This window comes from Protopterus annectens, chromosome 10.part0, assembly GCF_019279795.1.
Source record: "Protopterus annectens isolate FY-2018-M chromosome 10.part0, PAN1.0, whole genome shotgun sequence".
Classification (NCBI taxonomy): Eukaryota; Metazoa; Chordata; order Ceratodontiformes; family Protopteridae; genus Protopterus; species Protopterus annectens.
In genome coordinates this window covers 518,567,713-518,592,538 of record NC_056744.1, presented here as the reverse complement: position 1 = coordinate 518,592,538, position 24,826 = coordinate 518,567,713, and the positions used below count along the sequence as shown (strand labels likewise).

General features: G+C 37.9%; 1 protein-coding gene across 4 annotated transcripts in view; it reads left to right on the top strand.

Annotated features, from left to right (window-relative positions):
- LOC122813204 (voltage-dependent R-type calcium channel subunit alpha-1E-like) overlaps positions 1-24,826 on the top strand; it is a 4,399,719-nt gene that overhangs the window by 2,866,452 nt on the left and 1,508,441 nt on the right. For all 4 annotated transcript variants that reach the window (XM_044085387.1, XM_044085385.1, XM_044085384.1 and 1 more), the window contains one exon: positions 18,355-18,427. In XM_044085387.1, the coding sequence (XP_043941322.1) occupies positions 18,355-18,427 (73 nt within the window). The remainder of the gene's footprint in view (positions 1-18,354; positions 18,428-24,826) is intronic.

Genomic DNA, 24,826 nt, shown 5'->3' with positions numbered 1-24,826 from the left:
CTTCCTTAGATTGGCAGTGACACTGCCAATGGAAAATCAGTGAGATAGTACACAGACACTGAACTGACCACAGCTAAGGAAATTAGACAATACACACGCACTGCACTGACCACAGGTGATACAGAAATGCAGCAGTACACAGACACTGCACTGACCACAGGTGATACGGAAATGCGGCAGTACACAGACACTGCACTGACCACAGCTAATAAAGAAATGAAAGAGCAAACAGACCCTGCACTGACTACAGCTGATAAGGAAATGAGACAGTAAACAGACACGGCACTGACCACAGCTGATAAGGAAATGAGACTATAAACAGACACTGCACTGACCACGGTTGACAGGGAAATGAGACAGTACACAGACACTGCACTGACCACAGCTGATAAGGAAATGAGACAGTACACAGACACTGCACTAACCACAGCTGATAGGGAAATGAGGCAGTACACAGACACTGCACTGACCACAGCTGATAAGGAAATGAGACAGTACACAGACACTGCACTAACCACAGCTGATGAGGAAATGAGACAGTACACAGACACTGCACTGACCACAGCTGATAAGAAATGAGACAGTACACAGACACTGCACTGACCACAGCTGATAAGAAATGAGACAGTACACAGACACTGCACTGACCACAGCTGATAAGAAATGAGACAGTACACAGACACTGCACTGACCACAGCTGATAAGGAAATGAGACAGTACACAGACACTGCACTGACCACAGCTGATAAGGAAATGAGACAGTACACAGACACTGCACTGACCACAGCTGATAAGAAATGAGACAGTACACAGACACTGCTCTAACCACAGCTGATAAGGAAAGAGTTATGGTTTCTTATCTCATGGGGCCAATCTAAGGACTATGCAAGGAAATAAATAATTACATAACAATAAGGATGTCTTCATCATATGCTTTGTTCTGGCATGTATGAATGGTATGAGCTATTCAATAGTGATGGAACTACAGAGTGATAACACCTTCCACAACCCTTTCTGATTCAAGAAAAACATTTTGAGTAAAGTCCTGGCCTCAATAAAGATGGACCTATAATTTAGAGAAATGACAACTGGCTTCAGTAACTGACTGCTTAACTGCCACCTGTCGAAGGAGGGATCACACTACTTCTAATTTGATGGAAGCAAGTGAGATAAGGTATGCTTTTTGTATATTCCCTTTGATGCATAAAAGAAAAGTGAGTCAACAAGTGATACAAAAGACTCTTATTAAAGTTTGTGCATTTTTTAAAGGCTGTGCATTTTTTTATTTGCCTTTTCTCAAATCCATTGCTGCATAAACTGTTTAGGCATAAATACAGATTACCAAAGTTCTGTAGTTCTAGCAATACATAAGTGCTTTGGTAATATTTATCATTTCTACTGTGTTTCATTTATCTTTGTTTCTGAGAGAGCTCTTTGCTTTCACTGGTAATTTATTAATGAATTCTGTTGCAGCTGCTACTTTTCTTATTCAGATAAGAGCATCTGGGTGTTTTGGGGTCTGTATATGTTAGACATCCAGAGGAATGGAAGATTATGAATCTGGTTATAAACATGATTAGTGTTTTTTTTTTTTATTGAAATATCTACTTTTAGATGATGATACTAGGGATGAGTAAGCCTGTTTAAATTCTGTTTTTTTTCTACACCATTGCACAGAAGATGCTCATCTTTTCAAGGGGATGCAAAGCCTTCTAAACCCTTCAGTTATAGCATTTTACTTATTTTTCTGTTAGTATAGCATATATGCTTGAAAAATGTCCCGTCCTCTTTTCATATTCTGTAACAAAATGATGCCGATATCACAGCATCCTGGTCTACATGCAAAAAACATTATTTTTCAAAAAGCTTTTCTGAGTCTGATCAGAGCTTTCATTACCTGACCTAGTGAATAATAAAAAGCAAAATGAGTTGGATGTAGCCTGCTTGATACTCCAATTGAAATGGCTGTACATCTTTAGAAAAGTAATTATGATAACATATCCCTGGTTTGCTGAACATCACCTTAAAACATTTACAGCTATCAGATGTCCTAGATATAATTATGCAAGAGCTTACCATACAGCTAATGTGTTCCTTTTTAATATATAACTTGCATTTAGCAGCGCAACATGTATCTTATTCGGTGTATATCGAATTGTTTTACATGTCCAACACCATGAACGTAAAATACATTGTGACAGTAAACTGCAAACAATAAAATGCATTAACACTGTTGATAAGTTTATTAACACCAAACTTGTCTGTAAATAATAAAGTGCAATAACACCAGTCTGCGCATACTTTTCTGCTTCAATTTTTAAGGGGGGCAAGTCCCCCTGCACCCCCCACCAATTGAATATACCAACTCCAAGATCACATTGCATTGAGGAAAAGGGTAAGCTGTAGTACGGCATCATCTCCAGACTATTTTGAGAACAGAGATAAATGTGATGCTGAATCTTTTGATTTAAATACCTTTATTAAATAAGCCTTGTTCAGCATATTTTACGTTTACTGTATTGGCCAGACAAAGCAATTTGATCAATTTGCATTCGATGTTTAGGTACTTCGCTGAATTGGAACATCAATGTATGGGTTCAATGATTAGTTATTCAATTAAATAAATGTTCGACAAAATGATATAGATGCATATTATTAATTATGCAGTTAATATTCCTGACATTTGTGATTCAGTTTGTTATCCTGGTCCAATAGAATGACACAAAAAATAGCATACTGCTTTGATTAGTGGGTAGATTTAAGACTATTGAAAATTATGAGAACAATCTTGCAATGTGAAATTGGAATCTTGTCCACGCATTAGGTTATGCTTCCTCAGCTAAGAATGCTAATTTCTACAAGTCTGCTAATGTTCTGTAGATCATCTAAAACTCCAAGTCTCTCTTCATAATGCAACAGTCAAGTAATTTATTCAGTGGGATGGATGAGGGTAGTTACAAAGGGGCATTCAGAATTTCATTCAGAAGCCCTACGCTAGGTAAAAATGGCAGTGGAATAGGAAAATTCCTTGCTTAGTACCTCTACAGATGTCACATTGAACTCTGGTAGATGAATTTATTTTGCTGGTGTATATTTTCTGTATATTTTTGCCCTGTCCCTATGCATGCAATAAAGCCCTCCTAGCCTGCCGGTATGCCAAAACAGTTGTTCAAATAATAAGTGTCCAGACTGTTCTGAAACATATCTAAACTAGTTCTTTGTTTAATGTAATTTGGTAATCTGTTCCATGCATCAGCTACTACTCTCTCAGAGAACCAATTAGTACACTTTTTATTCCTGTAGAATCTTCTACATAGGTTGTGTGATGATTCCCTACTACTTTTTGGTAATCCCAAACATTCCCAGAGGTAGTTGTCTCTAAATGTCCAATGTACCTGACTGAGGTCTCCTCTTAACTACCTATCTATGACATTGAGCAAGTTCAGATATTTTAGTCCTTCAAAATAATTTAACTTTTCACACCTATGGATGCCTGATATTTTTTACTTTTCTACTCTTTCCAGTTTAGTTGTGTTTTTTTTGCTTATAAAGATTCTATATTGTTGTTCCATATTCAACTTTAGATCTAGTGTAACTAATAAACAATGACTTCATTATTTCTGATTCCCTAGCCTAGACTTTATATTTCTTTTTATACAGCCTACAGTTCTATAAGTATCATTCACCAGTTGGTTGATATGATTAGAAAAACTCACCTGAATCAAATCATATACCCAGGTCCTTAAATGAGGCTACAGTTTCAATTACTGTGTGCTGTATTAAATATTCACCTTTCAATTTATGTCTCCCAAATCTCATATGCTTATTTTTTGATGCATTTATCAGCATATTATTCTCCTGTGACCAAATGGTCAATGTAATCAAGTTCTTTGAAGGCATTCCCTTTCTGTACCACATGTAATCAGTTTACCAGTTTTCAAGTCATGTGCATACAGACTCCAGAATACCTGAGATGAAAAAGATAAATCCGAAAGACAATCTAAACAGATATGGGCGTAGGATAGAGCCTGATGGGACACCCTGACTGTAACCTCAAATGTCATTTGTCCAATTGCTGTATGATGCATGCCGACTGCTGAAGTTGAATCTATATAAATTATATCATATAACACATTTTCATTCATAGTTGTTGTTATATTGTTATACAACATCATGTTACAGGTGGTAATAGATCAATTTGCTACATGTGCAACCTGATAATATGGTTTAAAGTCGCAGCCTTTCCAGTTCTGACAATAATTTATCCAATATAACCTTCTCCATTATTTTTCCACAGCATGAAAGTAAATCTGGGGGTATGTATGACTGAGTTTGTCCTACTCCCCTTTCCCTTAAATACAGGTTTGCCAAGTGTGTGTCTCCAATTTTGAGGAATCTCCCTATAGTAATATGACCTAGTAAATAAGAGATATAATGGTACTCTAATTTCATGCTGAAGTGTTCTCAGATCATCATTATTACTAATTCAGTCTCCTACCTGTGCTTTGTTTGGATCCAGTTTGTGTAGTTCTTTTTCAATATAATCTAAGTTAATTCCTGTATCTAAGGCTACCTGGATGTCACTAGGCCAATTTATCACCCCCTTCATGGAGCAAAACTGCTTTGTATAAGATTTTATAATTATATCTATAATGTGTTACACCTGAGAATACATTTTAGAATCAACACAGAGTTTATCAATTTGTATGTCTTTACTCCTACCTCATCTTATGTATCTATAAAATGGTTTTGTATTATGCTCAATATCTTTCTATACATTTTTTCTATTTTTTCTTGATCTTGCATTACATTATGTTGAATCTGTCCAGCTTGTTTATTTCAGTTTTCTGTATTTCAACCTATTTTCAGTTTTTTAAATTATGTGTCTCTCACCATAATCAAGTATTTTGTTCTTATGGAAATATATTCTCCTGAAGTTGTGTGCCTAGATCCTGATGTTAAACATTTTGGGGAGGATGTTTTGCATTTAAACAATTTGTCTTTCAAAACTTTTTGCATTCTTTCTGCAGTTTTAGCACTGAATGTATCACTCTAATTAGTTTTTTGTATTAACCATTTTGCTTCCATATCATCTGTTATTAATCTTCTGTGCATTAGTTTCAATTTCAGTTTGGAAGAACATCCAGCTTTTCCCCAGTACCCCTTTAATCCTCTGTAGTAGAGAACTGCCCTAGTACAATACAGATGTAAGAACAATCTGCAATGGCTGTCATACAAATTGCCATGACAGTTCAGCGTGCCTTTACCAGCATCCTAGCAATGAGGATGTTTGTATAATTTAACTCCTATGTGAGGTGGATGAGCACCCCACATCAATGAGTGAACCCACAAAGTTTACTCCATGTCTGTGCTTGCCCCTTTGCAGTTACTAGTGAAGACTGGTTAGTTAGTTAGGCAGTGGTATGGTCAGCTAAACATTTGACCACAAAATGTAAGCCACGATGATGCCCCTCCACTGCAGGTTGTAGTTATACATATCCTTTTATCCCCTGCCCTCTCTGTAGGATGGGCATTCCATAATCTACTGCCAGCTCCTTCAAATGCCTGGGACCGTTATTAACTTGGGGTACCTGGGCTTTAGTCGGGGCTTTATTTTGTCTATGCCTCCAGCACCGACCGGCACAACATTTCCAGTGTATATTTTGCTCTAAATATATAGACTAACAAGTCAGTCATTGTATTGGTGTGAATTGTGTTGGAGTTGAGAAATCATGTACTAACAAGGCATTTTGTTAGTGTATATTGTGCTTATCCATGCTAAGAAATAATGACCAGTCCAGAATAATGATGATACTCCATTCCATCAAGAAAAAGCCATCGTGTTAATTTACAAGGCCTAGCTAGTTACTTCTGATAGCTTAGTTTTTCACTTTTCAGTATACCCTACTATCTTTGCTACCATTTATGGTTGAACTACTTGAGAAATAGTCTTTCCATAGAGTAAGGATTATCTTAATAAAACCAGACAGTTTTCACAATGGGCACATGGTTTTACTTCATTTTTAATTTCTGTAGATGTTTCAGGTTTCCAATGCCATGGCAAAAATGTGTCCCATTTGTAAGTCAGAATAGGATTAAAGTTCATGAGATAAGGATTGCTTCAGTTTTTGATATTAGGAAATGTGCTCTTCTCATCATGTGTAATGTACCCAGAATTGCCTCCTTCTGTAGACTGTACAGGGGTAAAGGTATCGGTAGCATTTTAAATACAATTTACTAATTCTTTTTTATTACTCCTGTTACTCATACTTCTGTTGGAACTCTCTGGGTATCTTTCTTCCACAATGTTTTCATAAATGCTTATAAATCCTAGTATTTTATAATTTTGTGTCTCTTAGTATGTAAGACACTATAATTGTTTGAGGTAGCAATTTCAATGATTAATGCTACTGCTGTCATTTATTCTTGAACAACTATATCTGGTTTTCTTGCATCTATTTTTAAACTGTTAGTATTTGGTGATCTCATGTGATCCAAAATTCATCATTGTGGTTTATGTTTTCAATGCTTCTCGACCACTTCTGTGTTGTAGTGTTTGTACACTCCATACAGACAGCCATAGTGTTACTATTTTCAACAGAAAGCAATATCTTACAAGAGCTACAGTGTTGAGAGAGCTAGAGTTGAGAAATAGACGACAAGGGGAGCTGAAGTTGAAAGGTTATAACAAATGGTGGGAAAGATATTGCAGTACAGTACAGGTACAAGGAAAATATGGAGGGAGTTGAACAGTGATGACGTTGAAGAGGAGAGATATGGTAATCTGTTGCAGTATATTTGCAGAGCCATGAGTTGAGTAAGTGAGACTTTAGGGGTAGTTTGAATGACTTTAGAGAGCAATCCTGTCAATGTTAAGGGGTCGGACCTCCAGGTTTTTGACACTTGATTGCAGTAGAGGGAACAGCCTGTATCGTTATTGCATTTTGAGATATGTAGCTGGTCTTTGTCAGCTTCTGGGATAGAACTGGGAGTATATGAGTTGGTGAGTTAGTTCAAACCACTGGTGATGTCTGTGGGCCAGACAGTAATTTGATCTACAGGGGAGGTTGGTTGCAAATTTTGCCACCTTGTTGTAGCACTGGTCAAGTTTGTTTAGTTGAATTAGATGGATGTTTTCAGTACTGGGTAGAGGACAGTGAGTAATAAGGAGGTAATAACGGTATGATATAGGGCTTTGCCTTAATAGACGGTGCTTAATTTTTGGTGTGATTTTTTTCACTGTATGCTGAATGTAGAAGTCAGACTTTAGGTCTTTATCTATGTAAAATTCTAGTAGTTTAGTTTGTGTGACAAGTTATATTTTTGTTTTGTTGGAAGAGGTAATAGGGAAAGATATTTTCTTTATTGTAAGTGATTGGGAATGAAGAACTTTTGTTTTGTTTTGTTTTGTTTTGTTATGGTTTAGGAATAGCTGGGAGGTAGTCAGACAGTTTTCTATAGAAATGAAGGATTCCTTGCTCAGTTTAGTAGGGAATCAGGGATGTTTGTTGAGCAGAGAATCACCTATGTACTGTAGTAAGTTAGCATTCTCACTGGCCAGATCAAGGTAGTTAGCAAAGCTTCTGAATAGGATAGGTCCCAGTATAGATCCGTATATTCCCCCAGCTGCAACTGGGAGAAAGTATGAGCTATCACTGAGCCATTTTTCTATCTAGAGTCAGTTATAGAGGTAACTAGAAAACCAGGATAGAGAGGAATTGTTAGGTCCTGAACTGGAGAGTTTTTGTAAGAGCATAGGGTGGGATACAATGTCAAAAGCTTTGGATAAGTCTTGAAAGACAGCAGATACAAGTTTGCCATCATATGTTTGGTGCATTAATAATAATATTGAAGTTAAGGAGGGTGGTGGAGGTACTGTGATGGGGACAAATAAACATGCTGTGAAGGGGACAAAAAAACATGCTGTGAAGGAGACAAAAAAAACATGTTGTGAAGGAGACAGGAGTACATTTTGTGGGATATAGTGTAGGAGTTGGGTCTGAATGCACTGCTCAAATATTTTGAATGGAGGGAGAGGATGGTTTTGGGTGTATAATTGTTGAGCTTGGTAGAATGACTTCCTTTGTGGATGGGAGGATGTAACATTTTTTCCATAATAAAGATAGTTAAGATTCATTGATAGAGTGGTTTATTAGAACTGAGACGGGGCAAGCCATGGCTGCTGCGATTCTTAGAAATTCTCCAAGTAGAATGTCTGGTGCTAAGGAGGTGGACTGAGGTTTACGTAGCAACTTTTTGATTATAGCAGTGGAATCTGGCTGGTGAGACAGAGTATGGAGAGGTATTAGAGTCTGCAGTGTGTTCATGGCATTGTTTTGTGCAGACCTGTCGTATAAAGAAGAGACTGATTTCATGAAGTTATTGTTAAATTCATTAGCAATGCCAGTTGAATTATTAGATGTGAGTGTAGGTGAAGGTTGTGTGGAATGGCCAGGATTCAGAAGCTGATTTATAGAAAACCAATGTAATTTGGGTTCTGATAATTTTTATTTTGGAGTTTAGTGTGATGTGTTTTTTATCTAATTTAGTATGGTATTTGACTCTTAAGTTCTTTGAATTTCTGATAGTTTGGCTGAGTTTTGTTTGTGATCCAGGTTTTCTAGCATCATTTATAAGTTTCATGAGACATTTTCTGCTTCTAGATAGGCAAGTGACAGGATTTGACTTAACTTACTTTTTCTAAGTGGGGCTAGTTAATGTAGGATTTTTAGGAATATTTTATTGAAGTCATTGAATACCCAAATGACTTAGCCACCTTGCTGGAAGATTTGTCTTAAATAACTGATGTCAAAATCATAGTCTGAATCCTAAATGTCAAAAAAGTGCATTATTATATCCTTTGGGAAGTCTTCCACCCCAGGGAACTACCACATTGACAGTACACCCCTAACAGTTAAACCACTTGCTCAGGATTTGGGATCTTATGTGGGCAGTGACCTAATATTAGAATAACATGTGTCAACTGTTGTAAGAAACTCCTTCTATATTGCACAGCTTATAAACAAAAGGATGGTACCTAGATCTGGGGATATCATTGTACCCATTTACTCAGCACTCATTAGGTCAGTCACTGAATATAACGTCCCCATTGCCATGTATCTTTCCAGACGTACAAAAATCAGAACGTCCACAGAGATACATTAGTAAAAGGATACAACAAGTGTAACATGGACTGACTCACAGCCCTGTCACTGTACTCAGTATCCTACACATTGCTATGAGGTGACATGTATCTGACTTACAAGGCATCCTCTGATCCATTACTGATGGATTTACTGCACATCAGCAAGACAAATGGCATTAGGAGTACTCAGTTGAGGGATCTAAACCTCTTTTGCAACATCATCAGAATGGTTTGGAGGAACAGGTTTATTTCCCAGAGGATAGCACTGCTACGGAACATACTCCCCATCCATTTCAAATGCTTTTTCCCATGCACGGGTCCCCTCAAATTATCTATGGTATGATCTCATTATGGCTAATATATAATTACTGACCATGGGATGGGTAAGGCCAATCTTTAACCAAATGGGCAGATTATTTTGAGCATGAAATGGGAAACTTGCCAGGGTTAAAATGGGCCGCATGGGCAGCTAACTAAGTACTTATTTATGAACTTATGAATCTAAGTGAGATACAGCATCAAGTGGTCCAGTTCAGTTATACTATTTTACTAGATGAATGTGTCTTTGTTGAAGTTTGAGAGGTTACAGGTTACATTAAAGTGCTGTTTTTTTCTAGAATTGGGTGCTTAAAGTGTGTGAGATGGTCCTGAAATTAGAGATTTTACCTGGTATAGAAGTGAGTATACCGTCTATTGTGGTACCCTTGTTATTTTTATTATTGAAGTGACTAGTCAATATTGAAGTCTCCTAATAATATTTTTTTTGTGGAGGATGTTGGATGTTACACAACAGAAGAGATCTTCTATTGTGTTATGATTGTTTCCAGGTGGGATATAAGCTCCTATTATGTACAAAGATTTCTGCAGTTTGAGAGTAGATATGAGGGTATCCGTTTCAGTTTCAGTTTAGGTGCAACAGCCTTGCCACAATATTGCGATTTTCGGTATACAGACGCTCAGCTTTGACTGTATCACACCCAGCATGATATATGCAACTGTTTTAATTTTGCTTTACAGAAACTTCTTTTGCCTATTTCTCACACTTTATATTACATTTTGCAAACCATCATGCATGTAGCACGATGACAGTTCCATCTTGCATGCTAGGTGAATACAAGAAGTCAATCACCTAGTATGATGGTGTTTGGAGATACATTTATCCCCTCCAGTGTTTTCCTGAAAACACTGGAGGGGATAAATGTATCTCCAAACACCATCATACTAGGTGATTTCAACTAACCGAATATAGACTGGGATCACTACTCAAGCCACAACACTCTAGCCCAAAGGTTCCTAGAGTTCATAAACTCTAATGCCATGGAACAACTAGTCACCATCCCCACAAGAGGAGATAACATACTAGATCTCATCATCACGAACACGGGGTCACAATGTTCATCACCGGAGGTATACCCTTCACTGGTGAGATCAGACCATAAACTAATCTCACTGGAAGTCCACATCCCGCCCCCACCGGAGATAAAAAAGACCACAGTGAAGAACTTCTCAAAAGCCGACTTCACACTTTTAAAGGCTAGTGTGGTCTCTTTTAAGGCCCTCGAGACTGCGGAAACCATTACTCAAGCCGCTGAATCACTTACAAATGCCTTCTACCAGCACCTACAGGACTGCATGGATCAGGCAATCCCAGACAAAACAAAGACTCTTTGTACCAAAGGCAAGCGTCCAGTTTGGTGGACCCCAGCCATAAACAAGCTCTACAACAAAAGGAGGAAGCTACTACAAGATAGAGCAAAATCCTTAAAAGGGAAAACACCCTTGATCATTATAAGTAAAATACTAAGATCTCTCATAAAATCATCCAAGGCAAATTTTGAGAGAAGAGTCACTAAGGACTCAAAGGACAATCATAAGGCCTTCTTTAGCTATGTTAGAAACCTGGGAGGAAACTCCCAGATATGCTCAGAATTAGTTCAAAATGATGTAAAAATTACTGAACCTACAGACATTGCCAACATACTGGCTGACAGGTTCAGTGCAAACTCCCAAAGGTGAGATATCTATACCAGAGAATTATAGCCCCCCAAACATCTCTAACGCTTAGGTGAGAACTGCTCTCTCCAAGGCAAAAAACACAGCATCCATGGGACCAGATGGGGTCCCCGGATGTGTGCTCCATGAACTCAATGAGGAATTAAACCCGCAGTTAGGGCAGCTGTTTAATCTTAGCCTCACCTCAGGATACGTGCCTAAGGAGTGGGGTACGGCAACTGTGGTCCCACTTCACAAAGGCGGTGCCTCCACCGACCTAGGAAATTACCGCCCCATCAGTTTGACAAGCTTGATCTGCAAAGCTATGGAAAGGATCATAATGGAGCTCATAAATAAAGACATAGGAGACTTGCAGACCTTGGATCCGACCCAGTTTGGCTTTGTCAAGGGCAGATCATGCCTTTTAAACCTGGGTGACTTTTCGAAACAGTCACCAAGGCCATTGATGAGGGAAAGGCAGTCCACACAGCCTACCTCGACCTGGCAAAGGCTTTCAACACAATACCCCACTTAGGTATCATTGAAAAACTCATCAGCTTAAATGTAAACCCATACGTCACAAAATGGGTTGCAAAATGGCTAAGTGACAGAACCCACAGGGTCAGAGTTGCTGGCGCCATGTCAGACTCAAAGCCTGTCACAAGTGGTGTCCCACAGGGCACAGTCCTGGGCCCTCTCCTGTTCGGCATCTACTTTTCAGAAGTACAAGCAAACACAGGAGGATTATGGCTGACAAAATTTGCAGATGACTGCAAACTGGGCGCCATAGTTGAGAACACATCTGACACAGATAACCTTCAAAAGGGTCTTATAGAAATGGAAAACTGGTGCCAGAGCCATGGCCTAAAGTTAAACGCCAAAAAATGCATAGTCATACCCTTCGGGAAAAACAAGGTTACCCCTAGCTACCATATAGGCGGCAACCCACTAAGCACAGAAGAGGTTATCAGGGACCTGGGTACCCAGGTTGACAGTAACCTTTCATTTGACACTCACGTCACCAAAGTAGTTAGGAAGACCTTCTACATTGCCCACCTGATCATGAAGGGATTCACATCTAGATCAAGGGAAGTCATCGTCCCCCTGTACTCATCACTCATCAGACCAATGATTGAGTACAATGCCCCATTCGGAATGTATCTGACACGACACCTGCAGCAGTTGGAAAGGCCCCAAAAGTTCCTCACCAAAAGGATAAAGGGTCTCAAAAATATGTCCTATGCTGCCCGACTGAAGGAACTTCAGCTCTATTCAGTCGCCGTCTGCTCAGAGGTGACCTGTGCCTGACATACAAGGCCATGTCCAACCCAGAATTGATGAACATGCTTCACCTCAAAAAATCCAGATCCCTCAGAACTACAAGGGCGGGAGACCTAAACCTTGACACGGTTATTAATAGGACGTGCTGGAGGGACAGATTCATCACCCAGAGACTCCCTATGCTGTGGAACAAAATCCCGGTACATGTGAGGCAGAGCACCTCGCTGGCTTTGTTCAAGAGAAATCTTGACCAATGGATGGGAGATCGCAGATATACCCCAGAGATTATCTCAGTGTCACTGCTTGACAGAGGCACAGCAAAATAATGGGCATAGTTTTCTTCAAACTAAAGGGGTGGCGAAAGCCACAAAACTCTGGGCTAGGCTTATAAATGCCCTTGGGCAGATAGCCTAGTATGAACCTATGAACCTATGAACCTATGAACTTATGACTGTCCCAGATGAGTAATCCACAAATTAATAAGTAGTTCCTGGAGTCACCGCTTGGGCAGTAACACAGATGTACCATTTGAAAACACGGCATGATTTGTAACTAAGCAAAATGTATCTGACTGATTATAAATCAAATAAAATCAGTGTTATCGATGTGCTTAAGCCTGAGTACTAGATAATATATGAAGTAGTAAAGTTTTATGAAGGCATAAGCAACAGGGAGTAACATAACAGAAAAAATATGGGAATTACATGTCACTGAGCTAATAAAATGGATACAGCCAAATATGTCATGATTTATATTAAGTACTTTATTATACCGGCAATTGACACCAGTGCAGTTATGGGAAGAGAGATAAGATGAAACCATAATAAGTATTGGTGATGTCATGAGGATGATGCAGATTATGTTCATTTCCTTTGGGAATACCTAGAGGTCAGGCCACTGTGGTGAAAACTTATAGATGCTATTCAAGTGATGCCTGAACAAAATTTACCACATTATAACAATATAAAGTTTTGTCTGTTAGACAAATAGGCTGAGAACTGTTTTCTCTCTTTAACAGCAAAACTTGGATCGAAATGTGATTTTTAACTTAGATTTTTGTAATTTTCCAATGTTGAAAAACTATTCCAAAGGACTAGATTGCTGTGATGCATAAAATGTGTTATAAGTCACAACTGCAGATAAGTCCCAAGCTAGATAAAAACAGAACCATTACTGGTGTTTATTCTTACATCTAATATTATTTAGTTAGGCCTTTGTTTCTTCTGTAAGAACAGTTTAAATATTTGACTGTTAGCTATACATTTCTCAATAATGTTTTATATGTTTAAAAAAATCATGAAGGTATATAAAATAAGAGCGAATTATTGTACAATAATAATGAATAAGTGTTATTAGTGTCATGGATTAATGAACTGTGAAGTAAAACAAAGTGGTCATATCCCAACTATTAGGTAAGCTGATATACAAATTATAATGCTATAAAAAGTCAAGAAGTAACATACCATGCTTTAACTATGTACAGATTACATCCTAGTAGGTCTTTAAGTCTGAAGTACACGTAGTATATTTCAGTACAATAACACTTGATGATGTATTCATTTACTTTGCATATATGTTTATTTGGTCAACATCTTTAAAGGTCACTTACCTTTACCTGTACTGATATCTGAAACAATAGCAGTGGATTTACATGGTGAGAAAGTTACCATTAAAGACAACCATTCATCGTCTTAGACCAATAACTCACACAAGGATATGCATTTTTAAAGATGTTGCATTGACTGTTTTTCTTTGTCAGAAACAACTCATTCTCCCAATTTTACACAAGAAAATCATGGCTTGTTTAATATTTGTCACTGTGTTTGATACACGTAACTGTACTGGATGTCTTGGCGTCCCAGGACAAGACAGCTTTTTTGATGAATGTGTCTTTTTGCCACTCTGTCTTATCCAGCTCTCATTATCTGTATATACATATCTATATATCTATATCTATATCAGTTAAATAATAATGTAAAAAGGTATTTTTCATGGTAAGAAGTAAATGAATAAAGATATATTGATTGTGAAAAAAAAACTGGATCATTGTTTATTTTGAGTGCTTCAGAGAATGGATATTTGTAATCCAAATTCTTTAGGGAACGGCAAAACTCATGTCTTCACAATTATGCTTTCACGCATAATGTTGAAAGAATGGCAGTGATTCAAGTTATGTGAAAGGAAAAGCGCTGAAAATCATTGTGTTTTATTGGGAGCAAACTTCCCCTGTCCACATCCAGCCTACAGAAGGATGCGCACCTCAACCTAATTACTTAATATAATCATCTCTGAAGTTATTGTACTTCAGAATAAATGGACTTAACCTCCTTACAACAGCCCCAGGGTACTGATCATTCACAAAATTGCATTCAGCAAAGTACCATATGAGCAACCATCTCTGCGGGCATATTGGTATAAAGCACTACCATGACCAAAGTACAGGCAATGATGAGACATTGCCTGCTTGAATCTTTTCGAGTGAAGAATGTGAAAAACATGATGGGGGAATGAAAATGATCTGAAGCTTCAGTAGAGATGCCATGGCCATGTTGACAACTGGTACATTGTAAGTGGGTCAGCAGAAGAGGAGCCACCACTGCCACCACACAGGTGAGGGCATTTTCCTTGCAGATCTGTTGCTGCATAGGTGGGGGAGTTTGACGCATCAGATCAGAAAGGAAGGTAGACCTTGAGAGGAAAAACCTTGTGGACCACAGTATCATGGCCTCCACTTCTCTTCTACACTTGCCTTGTTGGAGGATGGTTCACAGCCCATGTGGCAATAAGGTCTCCTTATCTAATGAGAAACATTTAGTAAAAGGTGAAATCAGTGGTATCTCCATGGCTTAAGATGAAAACTGGAATGGCAGCCTGTTTTACAAACCAGCAAGGTGACCCATCTACATCAAGATATTGTAGAATTAATTTATTTCAGTTTAGTTCATTTGTGATATAGAGTGCTTTAAATCATAACATTTTGTCACAATTTGTTGTGAAATGTATTTATTCCAGCTTTCCTCATTTATGATGTGCATTGTTTCTGCAGAACATCTGGACATATTTTAAAAGCATCAGTGTATGTGATATGTTTGTAAGCAGGATAGAAGCAGTACAATGATGTTCACCCATGAACTCTGGTGACATCTTTGTGTTTCAGTACTTTTGAGGTTGAATTTTGATTGGTTAGGTATACAATAAATAAATAAATAACACTTAATGAATAATAGATACCCTGTGTTGTGTCATAATACCAATGAAAGCTTGGTATGAAGTATCACCAACCCTATGGCATAGAGTTTTGGTCACAATTATATCCCAGAAGACCACTGGATTTGATTACTGCCCCAGATAGTAGAAGATAGAGGCCAGCAAGGTTAAAAGTGAGTGGTCTGTGTCAGCTTGCCCATCTCATGCTGGAATGTTGGTAGAGTCCTGCCGTGCTGAACCTCCTAGAAGAAGATAGGAGCTCATGTATCCAGGTCTACTGCAGAGCAGAAGTCAGCCAAGGAGATTACATGCACTCTAGTTGGAATCATGGGCACTCTAGTTGGAATCATGGGTACTCTAGTTGGAATCATGGGCACTCTAGTTGGAATCATGAGTATGTGGGACTGAGTACTCACAATGAGTCCAGCAAAGTGGATTTGACAATGTTTTCTGACAAGTGAATTCTTATTAAGTATACAAAAAAGGTATCATCCCATCTCTCACATGCCTCTTTTGTTAACCTTGGATGTTGATGATCTGGAGCCATGAACAGACCCACAAGTTATAAGGGAATAAACGTCACTGAGCAGGGGGTAAAGGGGCAAAAATAAAAGACAGTGGTGAAGTACTTATTTTGTATATATGTAAACATTACTAAATGGAGAAACCAGCTGGTGCCATATATCTTGTATTGCAGAGACTTAACCCTTGACAGATTATGATCCTCCCAGAATATTAACATAAATTCTGCATTTGCAAGCAAGAATTACTGGACATGCCTTTAGAACATTATAATCCATATGCTATCAGGTATTTATTTATTTTTGTATTTATTAAATATGTTTACCAGGGTAGTGCACTGATCGCAATGAACCAGTTTCAGGCGCAGCCCAGGTCAGCGAAATCACAGTAAAAATCTAAAAATGCATATTTATATATAACATTAGATAGACTATAATAAGGATGATACCATAATGAAATAAGACAATACAGACTTGCATGTGGTATAAGGTATACTAGCATAACAACAGGAAGTAGTATGCAACTTAAGCAGTGAAAAGATATTGAAGATAACACATGATTAACAAACAGGCTGAAGACATGGCAGTGTGGACACTGCTGGGTTGTGTTTTCCATTCTAAGTGGATCAAGGAAGAAGGAAAACAGAGACAGACTTGGCAGAGATGGATCCAGTGGAGATATAAAGTTATAGGTGATTTCTTAATTTAATAAGATCCTACCCAGTTCGGCTTTGTTAAGGGCAGATCCTGCCTCTTAAACCTGGTTTATTTCTTTGAAACAGTCACCAAGGCCATTGACGAGGGGAAGGTGGTCCACACAGCCTACCTGGACCTCGCAAAAGCCTTCGATACAATACCCCACTCGGGCATTATAGATAAGCTCACCAGCTTAAATATAAACCCCTATGTCACTAGATGGATTGCAAACTGGCTCAAGGACAGAACACACATGGTTAGAATTGCTGGAGCCATGTCAGACTCCAAACCAGTTACAAGTGGTGTCCCACAAGGCTTAGTCCTGGGACCTCTCTTGTTCGGTATATATTTCTCGGAGGTACAGGCCAACACGGAAGGACTGTGGCTGACCAAGTTTGCAGATGCCTGCAAACTGGGCACCATAATCGACTCTCCAGCCGACACAAGCATCCTCCAAAAGGGCCTCACAGAAACAGACAACTGGTGCCAGAGCCATGGCCTCAAGCTAAATGCCAAAAAGTGTATAGTCATCCCCTTTGGCAAAAACAAAGTGCCCACAAATTACCACAGAGATGGTAATCCATTAAGTACAGAAGAAGTAATTAGGGACCTGGGGACACAAGTTGATAGCAATCTCTCATTTGACAACCACGTGGCCAAAGTGGTTAGAAAAACATTTTATATAGCCCACCTAATCATGAAGGATTCACATCTAGATCAGGGGAGGTCATCGTGCCTCTTTACTCATCCCTCATCAGGCCCATAATTGAGTACAATGCCCCTTTTGGGATGTACCTTACCAGACACCTGCAGCAACTGGAAAGACCCCAAAAGTACCTCACCAAGAGGATCAAAGGGCTCAAACAGATGCCATATGCTGCCCAGTTAAAGAAACTCCAGCTCTACTCAGTGGCATACCGCCTGTTCAGAGGCGATCTGTGCCTGACGTATAAAGCCATGTCCAAACTGGAATTAATGGACATGCTGCACGTCAGAAAATCCAAATCCCATCGAGAACTCTTTCGAGAGACTTGAACCTCAGCACTGAAATAAATAGGACATGCTGGAGGGACAGATTCATAACCCAGAGGCTCCCTTCACTCTGGAATAAAATCCCAGTCCAGGTTAGGCAGAGTCCCTCATTGACTCTATTCAAGAGGAATCTTGATGAGTGGATGGGAGATCGTAGGTTTACCCCGGGTATCACTTCTGTGTCACTGTTAGACAGAGGCACAGTATACTAACCTCGAAAAAGGGCATAGCAAAATAAATTTAAAATGGGTGGCGAAAGCCAAACACATTCTGGCTAGGCTTATAAATTCCCTAGGGCAGATAGCCTAGTATGAACCTATGAACCTATAACAGTCAGACTGTGCTGTTATGAATATATATCTCATCTGTAGAACAACACACTTGGGATTATTTAATAGAAGAGAATATTTAGACAAAACATGTATCCATCCTTTATTCTTTCATCTATTTTTATTAAAACATTCTTTTTTTTTGTTGCAGGTTCAATTTTGATGACGGCACCCCCTCAGCAAATTTTGATACTTTTCCTTCTGCTATAATGACAGTTTTTCAGGTAACTATAGCCTCTCAGAGGTTATCAGCTATATATTTGCTGACTATTTCTTGTTTTCTTTTTCTTTTTGACATATATTGGGCACATGTTGTGTGATGTAATTCATTGATATTGTACATGTAAATATTATTCGCTCACCGGGTTTTATTTAGGATCCTTTAAACAAGATAATACAAGCTATGATTCTCTTTTCTAGATTTCTATCAAAAACACATTAATTTTAATTTTATTACTTTTAATTTACTTTTTATTGTCTTGAAAAGGTGGGAAACTGTATGTGTGTTTGCTCATTTATACATTTGTTTGTTGACTGATTACTGGCAAAGTCCAACCCCATTTTCAATTAAGGCTCAGGGAGAAAAGTTCCAAAGTATTATAAGAACAATTTAAGAACAATAATTTTACAGTCTTCAAAAATAATGCAAAAATATCTACAGTTTACATATTTACACCAAATTAGAAATACAGTTAAAATATTAAGAATAGATGCAACTTGTATGACAATGATTTAATATTTAGGGAAACTTTAGGCAGTTTCCAGATGAATTAAAGGTAAGTTAGTATATTATAAACAGGAATTGAAATATGAAGTGAGCAAAAATATGGGGTTATGGCTAATTTAGAAAGAGTCTCAGGGAAAAAAATGTGATTGACGTAAGGAAGTAAGTGAAGGAGGGAGAATAAAAGAGGTATATGGTATGAATAGGCTCATTTTCATATTTAAGGATATATTTTATCTTGTGGTTCAGCAAGAACAGATTTTGGCTATGAAGTCTTTATTTATACATGCTTCAACAACATGACTTTTGATCGCCCAAGACTTAAATATATAACCTACGCACAAGGCCTTAACCTGGTCTGTGACATTAACAGAAGTTGTTGGCAGGATAGATTTGTGTCAAAAGTACTCCCCCATCTGTGGAATAGACTCCCTCTCCATGTCAAGCAGAGTACCTCTCTAGCCCTCTTTAAGAAGAACCTGGACGACTAGATGAGAAACAGAAAATATACCCCTGGGATCCCACCTGTGTCCCTGCTGGACAGGAGAAACAAGTGCTGATTTTGAGGGAACATGGGCAAAATTCTTGGCTAGGCTTATAAGGGCCTCCAGGCCAATAGCCTAGTATCACCCTATGAACCTATAACCAAACGATCCAGTTATGTTTTGCTGATGAAACATGAATGCCCACAGCTAGTGGGGAATTAGATTGGAGTTATTGGCATGAATGTAGCCAAAAAGACTTAAAAAGTAGAAAGTCATGGGCACTCAGAAGCCATGTAGCTGAAACACCTGATGTCCTTAAGGGGACATTTGCATATATCACATGAGCCTCCATCACAAAAAGTTTAAGGTATCACACAGTGGTTTTTTTTTTACTGAATGGTTTGCCTATGTGACCTTTTAACCCTTTGGTTTGGATTTATAAAGACTGAGATAGCTTAGGGAGTGCTGCTATTTTAACATACTCATTTGGAAGGTCATCAGCTGAAGCAGAGCGTGGTTTGAGTCTGTTTAGGAGTAATGTTATATAGGATATCAGCACAGGTTTTAAAGTGAAAGCAGATATGGTGATATGTGATTGCTGCGCAGGGTTGGGATTAGATGTTGAGGAATTCATGGTTAGGGGCACTATACTATCTGGGAAATAAGAGCACAATTGCATTGCTGTTTTGAGGGGTGAGTTATCGGGACAGTGGTTAAGGTTGAATTTGTGGCAGGGATATAAGATTTTTTTAATGGCTGACCAAAATTTTTTAGGGTTGTGTTTGCTATTGTTCTGAATATTGTTATAGTATACATATTTTGCTCTTCAGTTATTTGCTTTTCAGTATAGTTGTGAAGCATTCTGAAGTTTTTGAAATATTGTGGTGTTTTGTATTTTTTCTATGCTTTTTTTTTCTACCCTGCATTAGCATTCTACTCTTTTAGAATAGTCAAATTGCATTATTTGTTTCTAGTCTCTTTTTTCTAGGAGATGCAAGGCTATTTAGGGTATTTTGGAAAGTTGTATTAAGTTCATTTACAGCTTCTTCTAAGGTGAGGATTTTTAAGATAGTTCAGTTAAAATATGATAGTGTAGGAAAGAATATTTCTGGATTTAACCTGGACAGGTTGTGTGTTGTTTTATAAACTTGCTGTTTATGTATGTGTGTGAGATGTCTGGTTGTATACATTGGGAGATGGTCACTGAGACAGCCTTACATTGTACCTGTGGTAATGAATTTTCTAGAGTCTGATATTGAATCCAGTCTAATAAGGAGTTTGATGTCCTGATATAGTGTGAAGAACTATTAATTTGTTGTGTAAAACCATGTAAGGTCAAGCTAGATGTAGGGGATTTAGAGGATATATCCAACCAGCTTTGTATTGGCATCCCCTAAAATTATTTTTTCTTGTGGAACTGCTATCAATATACAATTTATTTATTTTATTTTATTTTATTTTACATTTGTTGACCGGGATAGTCCGACTGGATACATGTCCATTTTCAGCGGAGGCCCGGGGAGAAAAGCTCCACAGTGACAGAAGGTTAATACATTGAGATAATACAAAAAAATATCTCCAATAGTAGAATATACAAAAGAGGAGACACAGTAAAGTGTAAAGAGTCTATAATATACAATATCAAGCATACAAATAAAAGACAGAGTACGACATACCTTTCTCCTTGTAGGCTAACCACTTCAGTATGGTTAAGAGGAAAAAGAAAGAGGGATGCATCAGAATAAGATATATACTGTCTGAGGAAGGGTTAGTCAGGACTTGAGCATTGGCAGAGCCAATGCGACTGGAGATGGTGATTTAACCTTTTTGAAAAGGTATAGGAGAAATGATGGTAAGGCTGGGAGGAGAATTCCATATTTTACCAATGGCATTGGTGAAAAGTGAGTCACCCCTGCATTGTTGGTTTTGACTGTTTGAACTAGTATCTTGTTAGAGGATAACAAACTACTGAGATTATTGTAGGGTCTGATTAAGTTTTACAGCGCAGGAGTTTTGTCAGGTTGTTTCAGGATTTTAAACGCTTCTATAAGTTGGGTCTGCTGTAGAAGGTTAGTGAATTCTATCCAACCCAGGTTTCTTAGGTTAATACAGTGGTGTGTTCTGTAGGGCATGCCAGTTGCAAATCTGGCAATATGATTATGCGATAATTTATTTAGTTCAGCTATGTTGAGATTAGTGAGCATAGGGGAGGCATACAGGAGGATAGAGAGAAGATGTGAGTGGGCAATGGTCACTTTTGCTGTTGGAGTAAGAAAAGATTTTATTCGGTATAGTAACCCAAGTTTTTTATTAACGGTTTTAATGGTCTGATTGATATGGATATCAAATCTAAGTTTGTTATCTATGGAAACTCCTAATAGTTTGGTATAGGAGTCTGGGGAGATGATTGTGCCATTTTTGGATTGAATAGAAAAGGATATGGGTGTGGTCTTTTGAGTGAGGTGGAAAAGTAGTAATTTGGTTTTATTTGGATTCAAGATCAGTTGACGTCCTAATATCCAATTCTCTACTGCCATGAAACAGGATTGTGTTTTAAGTAGTAGGTTGACAGGAGATGTATCAGAACAGACTAATGTCGAGTCGTCTGCATATTGAATACAGGTGGCTTCAGGGATGGCTTTGTATAGGTCATTTATGAAGACTGAAAAGAAAGAGCCCAGTATAGATCCTTGGGGTACTCCTATGGTATTAGATAAGAGGTTAGAGAGCTTAGACTGCCAGAGTACGGCTTGTTTCCAATCAGAGAGATAGCCAAGAAACCAATCCAGAGCTTGTTTGTCTAGATGGAGATTTTTTAGGGTATTATGAAGTATTTGGTGGTTCACCATATCAAAGGCCTTTGATAGGTCAAGAAAGAGAGCGGAGGAAATTTTTTATCATTTCGGTTGTGGTTGATTGTGTCAGTAAAAGAGAGAAGAGCAGTGGTTGTACTATGGTGGGGTCTGAAGCCATGTTGCGAACTGGTTAGTAGGTTGTTCTGGGTAAGATAGTAAAGAAGTTGTTTGTGTATACACTTTTCCATGATTTTGGCCAAAGGTGACAGTATTGCTATGGGCCTGTAATTTGATAGTTCCATTGATGAGCCACCTTTGTGGAGAGGCATGACATGGGATATTTTCCATATTGAGGGGATTGTGGATTCTGCTATGGTTCTATTGATAAGTATTGAGATGGGGTAAGCTATGGCATCTGCAGCTTTTTGTAAGTATTCCCCTGGGAGAAGGTCCGCAGAGAGTGTAGTTGGCTTTAGTTTCTTCAGTAAGGATCATATATAGGCAGTAGGGACAGGTTGAAATTTAATTGTGACTGTTGGAAGTTATCTGTTTTAATGGAGCTAGTGGTCAGTAATTGATTAGCTAAGGATTGTATAGTGTCAGTAAAGAATTTGTTAAAGGAATTGGCTACGTCTTCAGAGATTTTATCACTTAGTTTTTCTGGGGTAGGAGTAGAGGATTTACCTGGGTGGAGAAGATTGTTTAATCCAGTCCAGGATTTTTGAGGGTTATTTTGGTATTTATTTTGGAGTTGGCAATAATAATTTTTCTTATCAAGTAATGTTGCTTTTTTGGTCTCATTTCTTAGTTGTTGGAATTTAATGCGGTCCAGGGTTGACTTGGTTGAGCATACATTTATTCCAGGTTTTGTTTCTAAGTTTGATTAATAATTTGGTGTTTTTTGTTAACCAGGGTGCAATATGTGTTTTTATTCTGATTGATCTTATTGGGGCATGAGACTCAAGTATGGCTAGAAATGTGGTATTAAAATGAAGTACTGCCTTCTCTAGGGGGATATGCTTAAGGGATGCCCAGTTAAAGGATTTAAGTTCTATCAGGAATTTTGTGAGGTCAAAATGCTTCCTGTTTCTGACTGACCTGTACATGGGCGGAGTGGAGCATATTACCTTGTTTTTCTTAATGTAGGTGATGAGGTGGTCACTAAGGTCATTTGGAAGGGTCCCGGCCATATACGTATGGGGTTGACTGTTAACAAAGTAGGATATCTTCCAATGTAGCTGTATTGTCTCCAAGAGTCACATAGAGGTCAGTAATACGTATTTATTTATTTTCAGGAAAGTAATAAGAAGCGCTGCTGATCTGAACTTTGGTATTGGTTTGTTGTAGGTGAAATGTGATAGTTGTTGGGAAATAATAAAGCAATGCCACCATCTTTCCTCTTTACATGGTCATTACGATGATATTATAGCTGAGGCTGTAATTTCAGAGTTGTTTAAACTGGGTCTAAAACAAGTTTCTGTTATAGCAAGAATGTCAGGCTTGTCTTGGGTAATCCAGGCATGATTACTTAAATTAGAACTGAACTCTTGTACTCTGTTCCTGTCTTTTCTCTAATTTTGTCTCATTCTCTGTTTCATACACATAAGTAGATATGGTATCCAAAGGTATCACAGACTCACCTTATGCACCACTAAAAAGTTTACTAAACAAACAGTAAAAAGAGGCAATAAAATCAAATTGCAAAGCTTTTGAGACAAGCTCTTTTTCAATGCTTTAACACTAAGTTGGCATAATATATAGTGAAGTTTAAATAGCTAGCCAATGACCTGAAAGTATCAATTAATTAACCAATAAAACAATAATTAGAAACATTTAAACCAAATAATATTTAAACACACAACCCAAACATATAAAATTGCCTATATATAATTATGCCTGACTTTTAAAACAGGTTTAATACTATGTTGAAAATTAAGTCCTGGTAACGCATCCGCCCTAAAATAATTTATTCATTTATACTCCAAGAATTAATTTTTTTCTACTAAGATATCTCCTCTAATATCAGGGTGGACTTTTTGAAGAACCCTAAATTTAAACCTATGATTCTAACCATATTTTGAGATATGTTTAAATAGGGCTTTAGTATCACACCCTCTATGTATATCTGAGAGGTACAAACTAAGACATTCCTTAAGCTTCTGATTTTTTTCCTTATATAAAAATGGTCACAAGCCACATAGTTAGCAAGCCGTATTACATTCTCCATAAAACAAGTAGCATATGTATTAAAAGTAAACTCAGTTTTAGTAACTGGGTGTATAAAAGTAAGTTCTTTATTAATCTCGGTGCAAAAACCACAATCATGACAGGGTATTGCACCTTTTTCCTTTATACTCACAAGATCTTTTCATGTGTATATCTTTATAACAGAGCATCTGTTTCAAATTATTTTCCCTTTTATAAGTAAATTTTGGTTGCACACCTATAATATTCTTAATATCATTATTGGACTGTAAAATAGTCCAATTTTTAGTAAGAATTGGCCATATTCATATGCCTGTTATATTTCATAATATACCTTAAACAATTGTGTTCATTGCCATCATTATTACCAGTTCTTACTACTGAACCATTTAAGTAAGGTTTACCAAGACTATC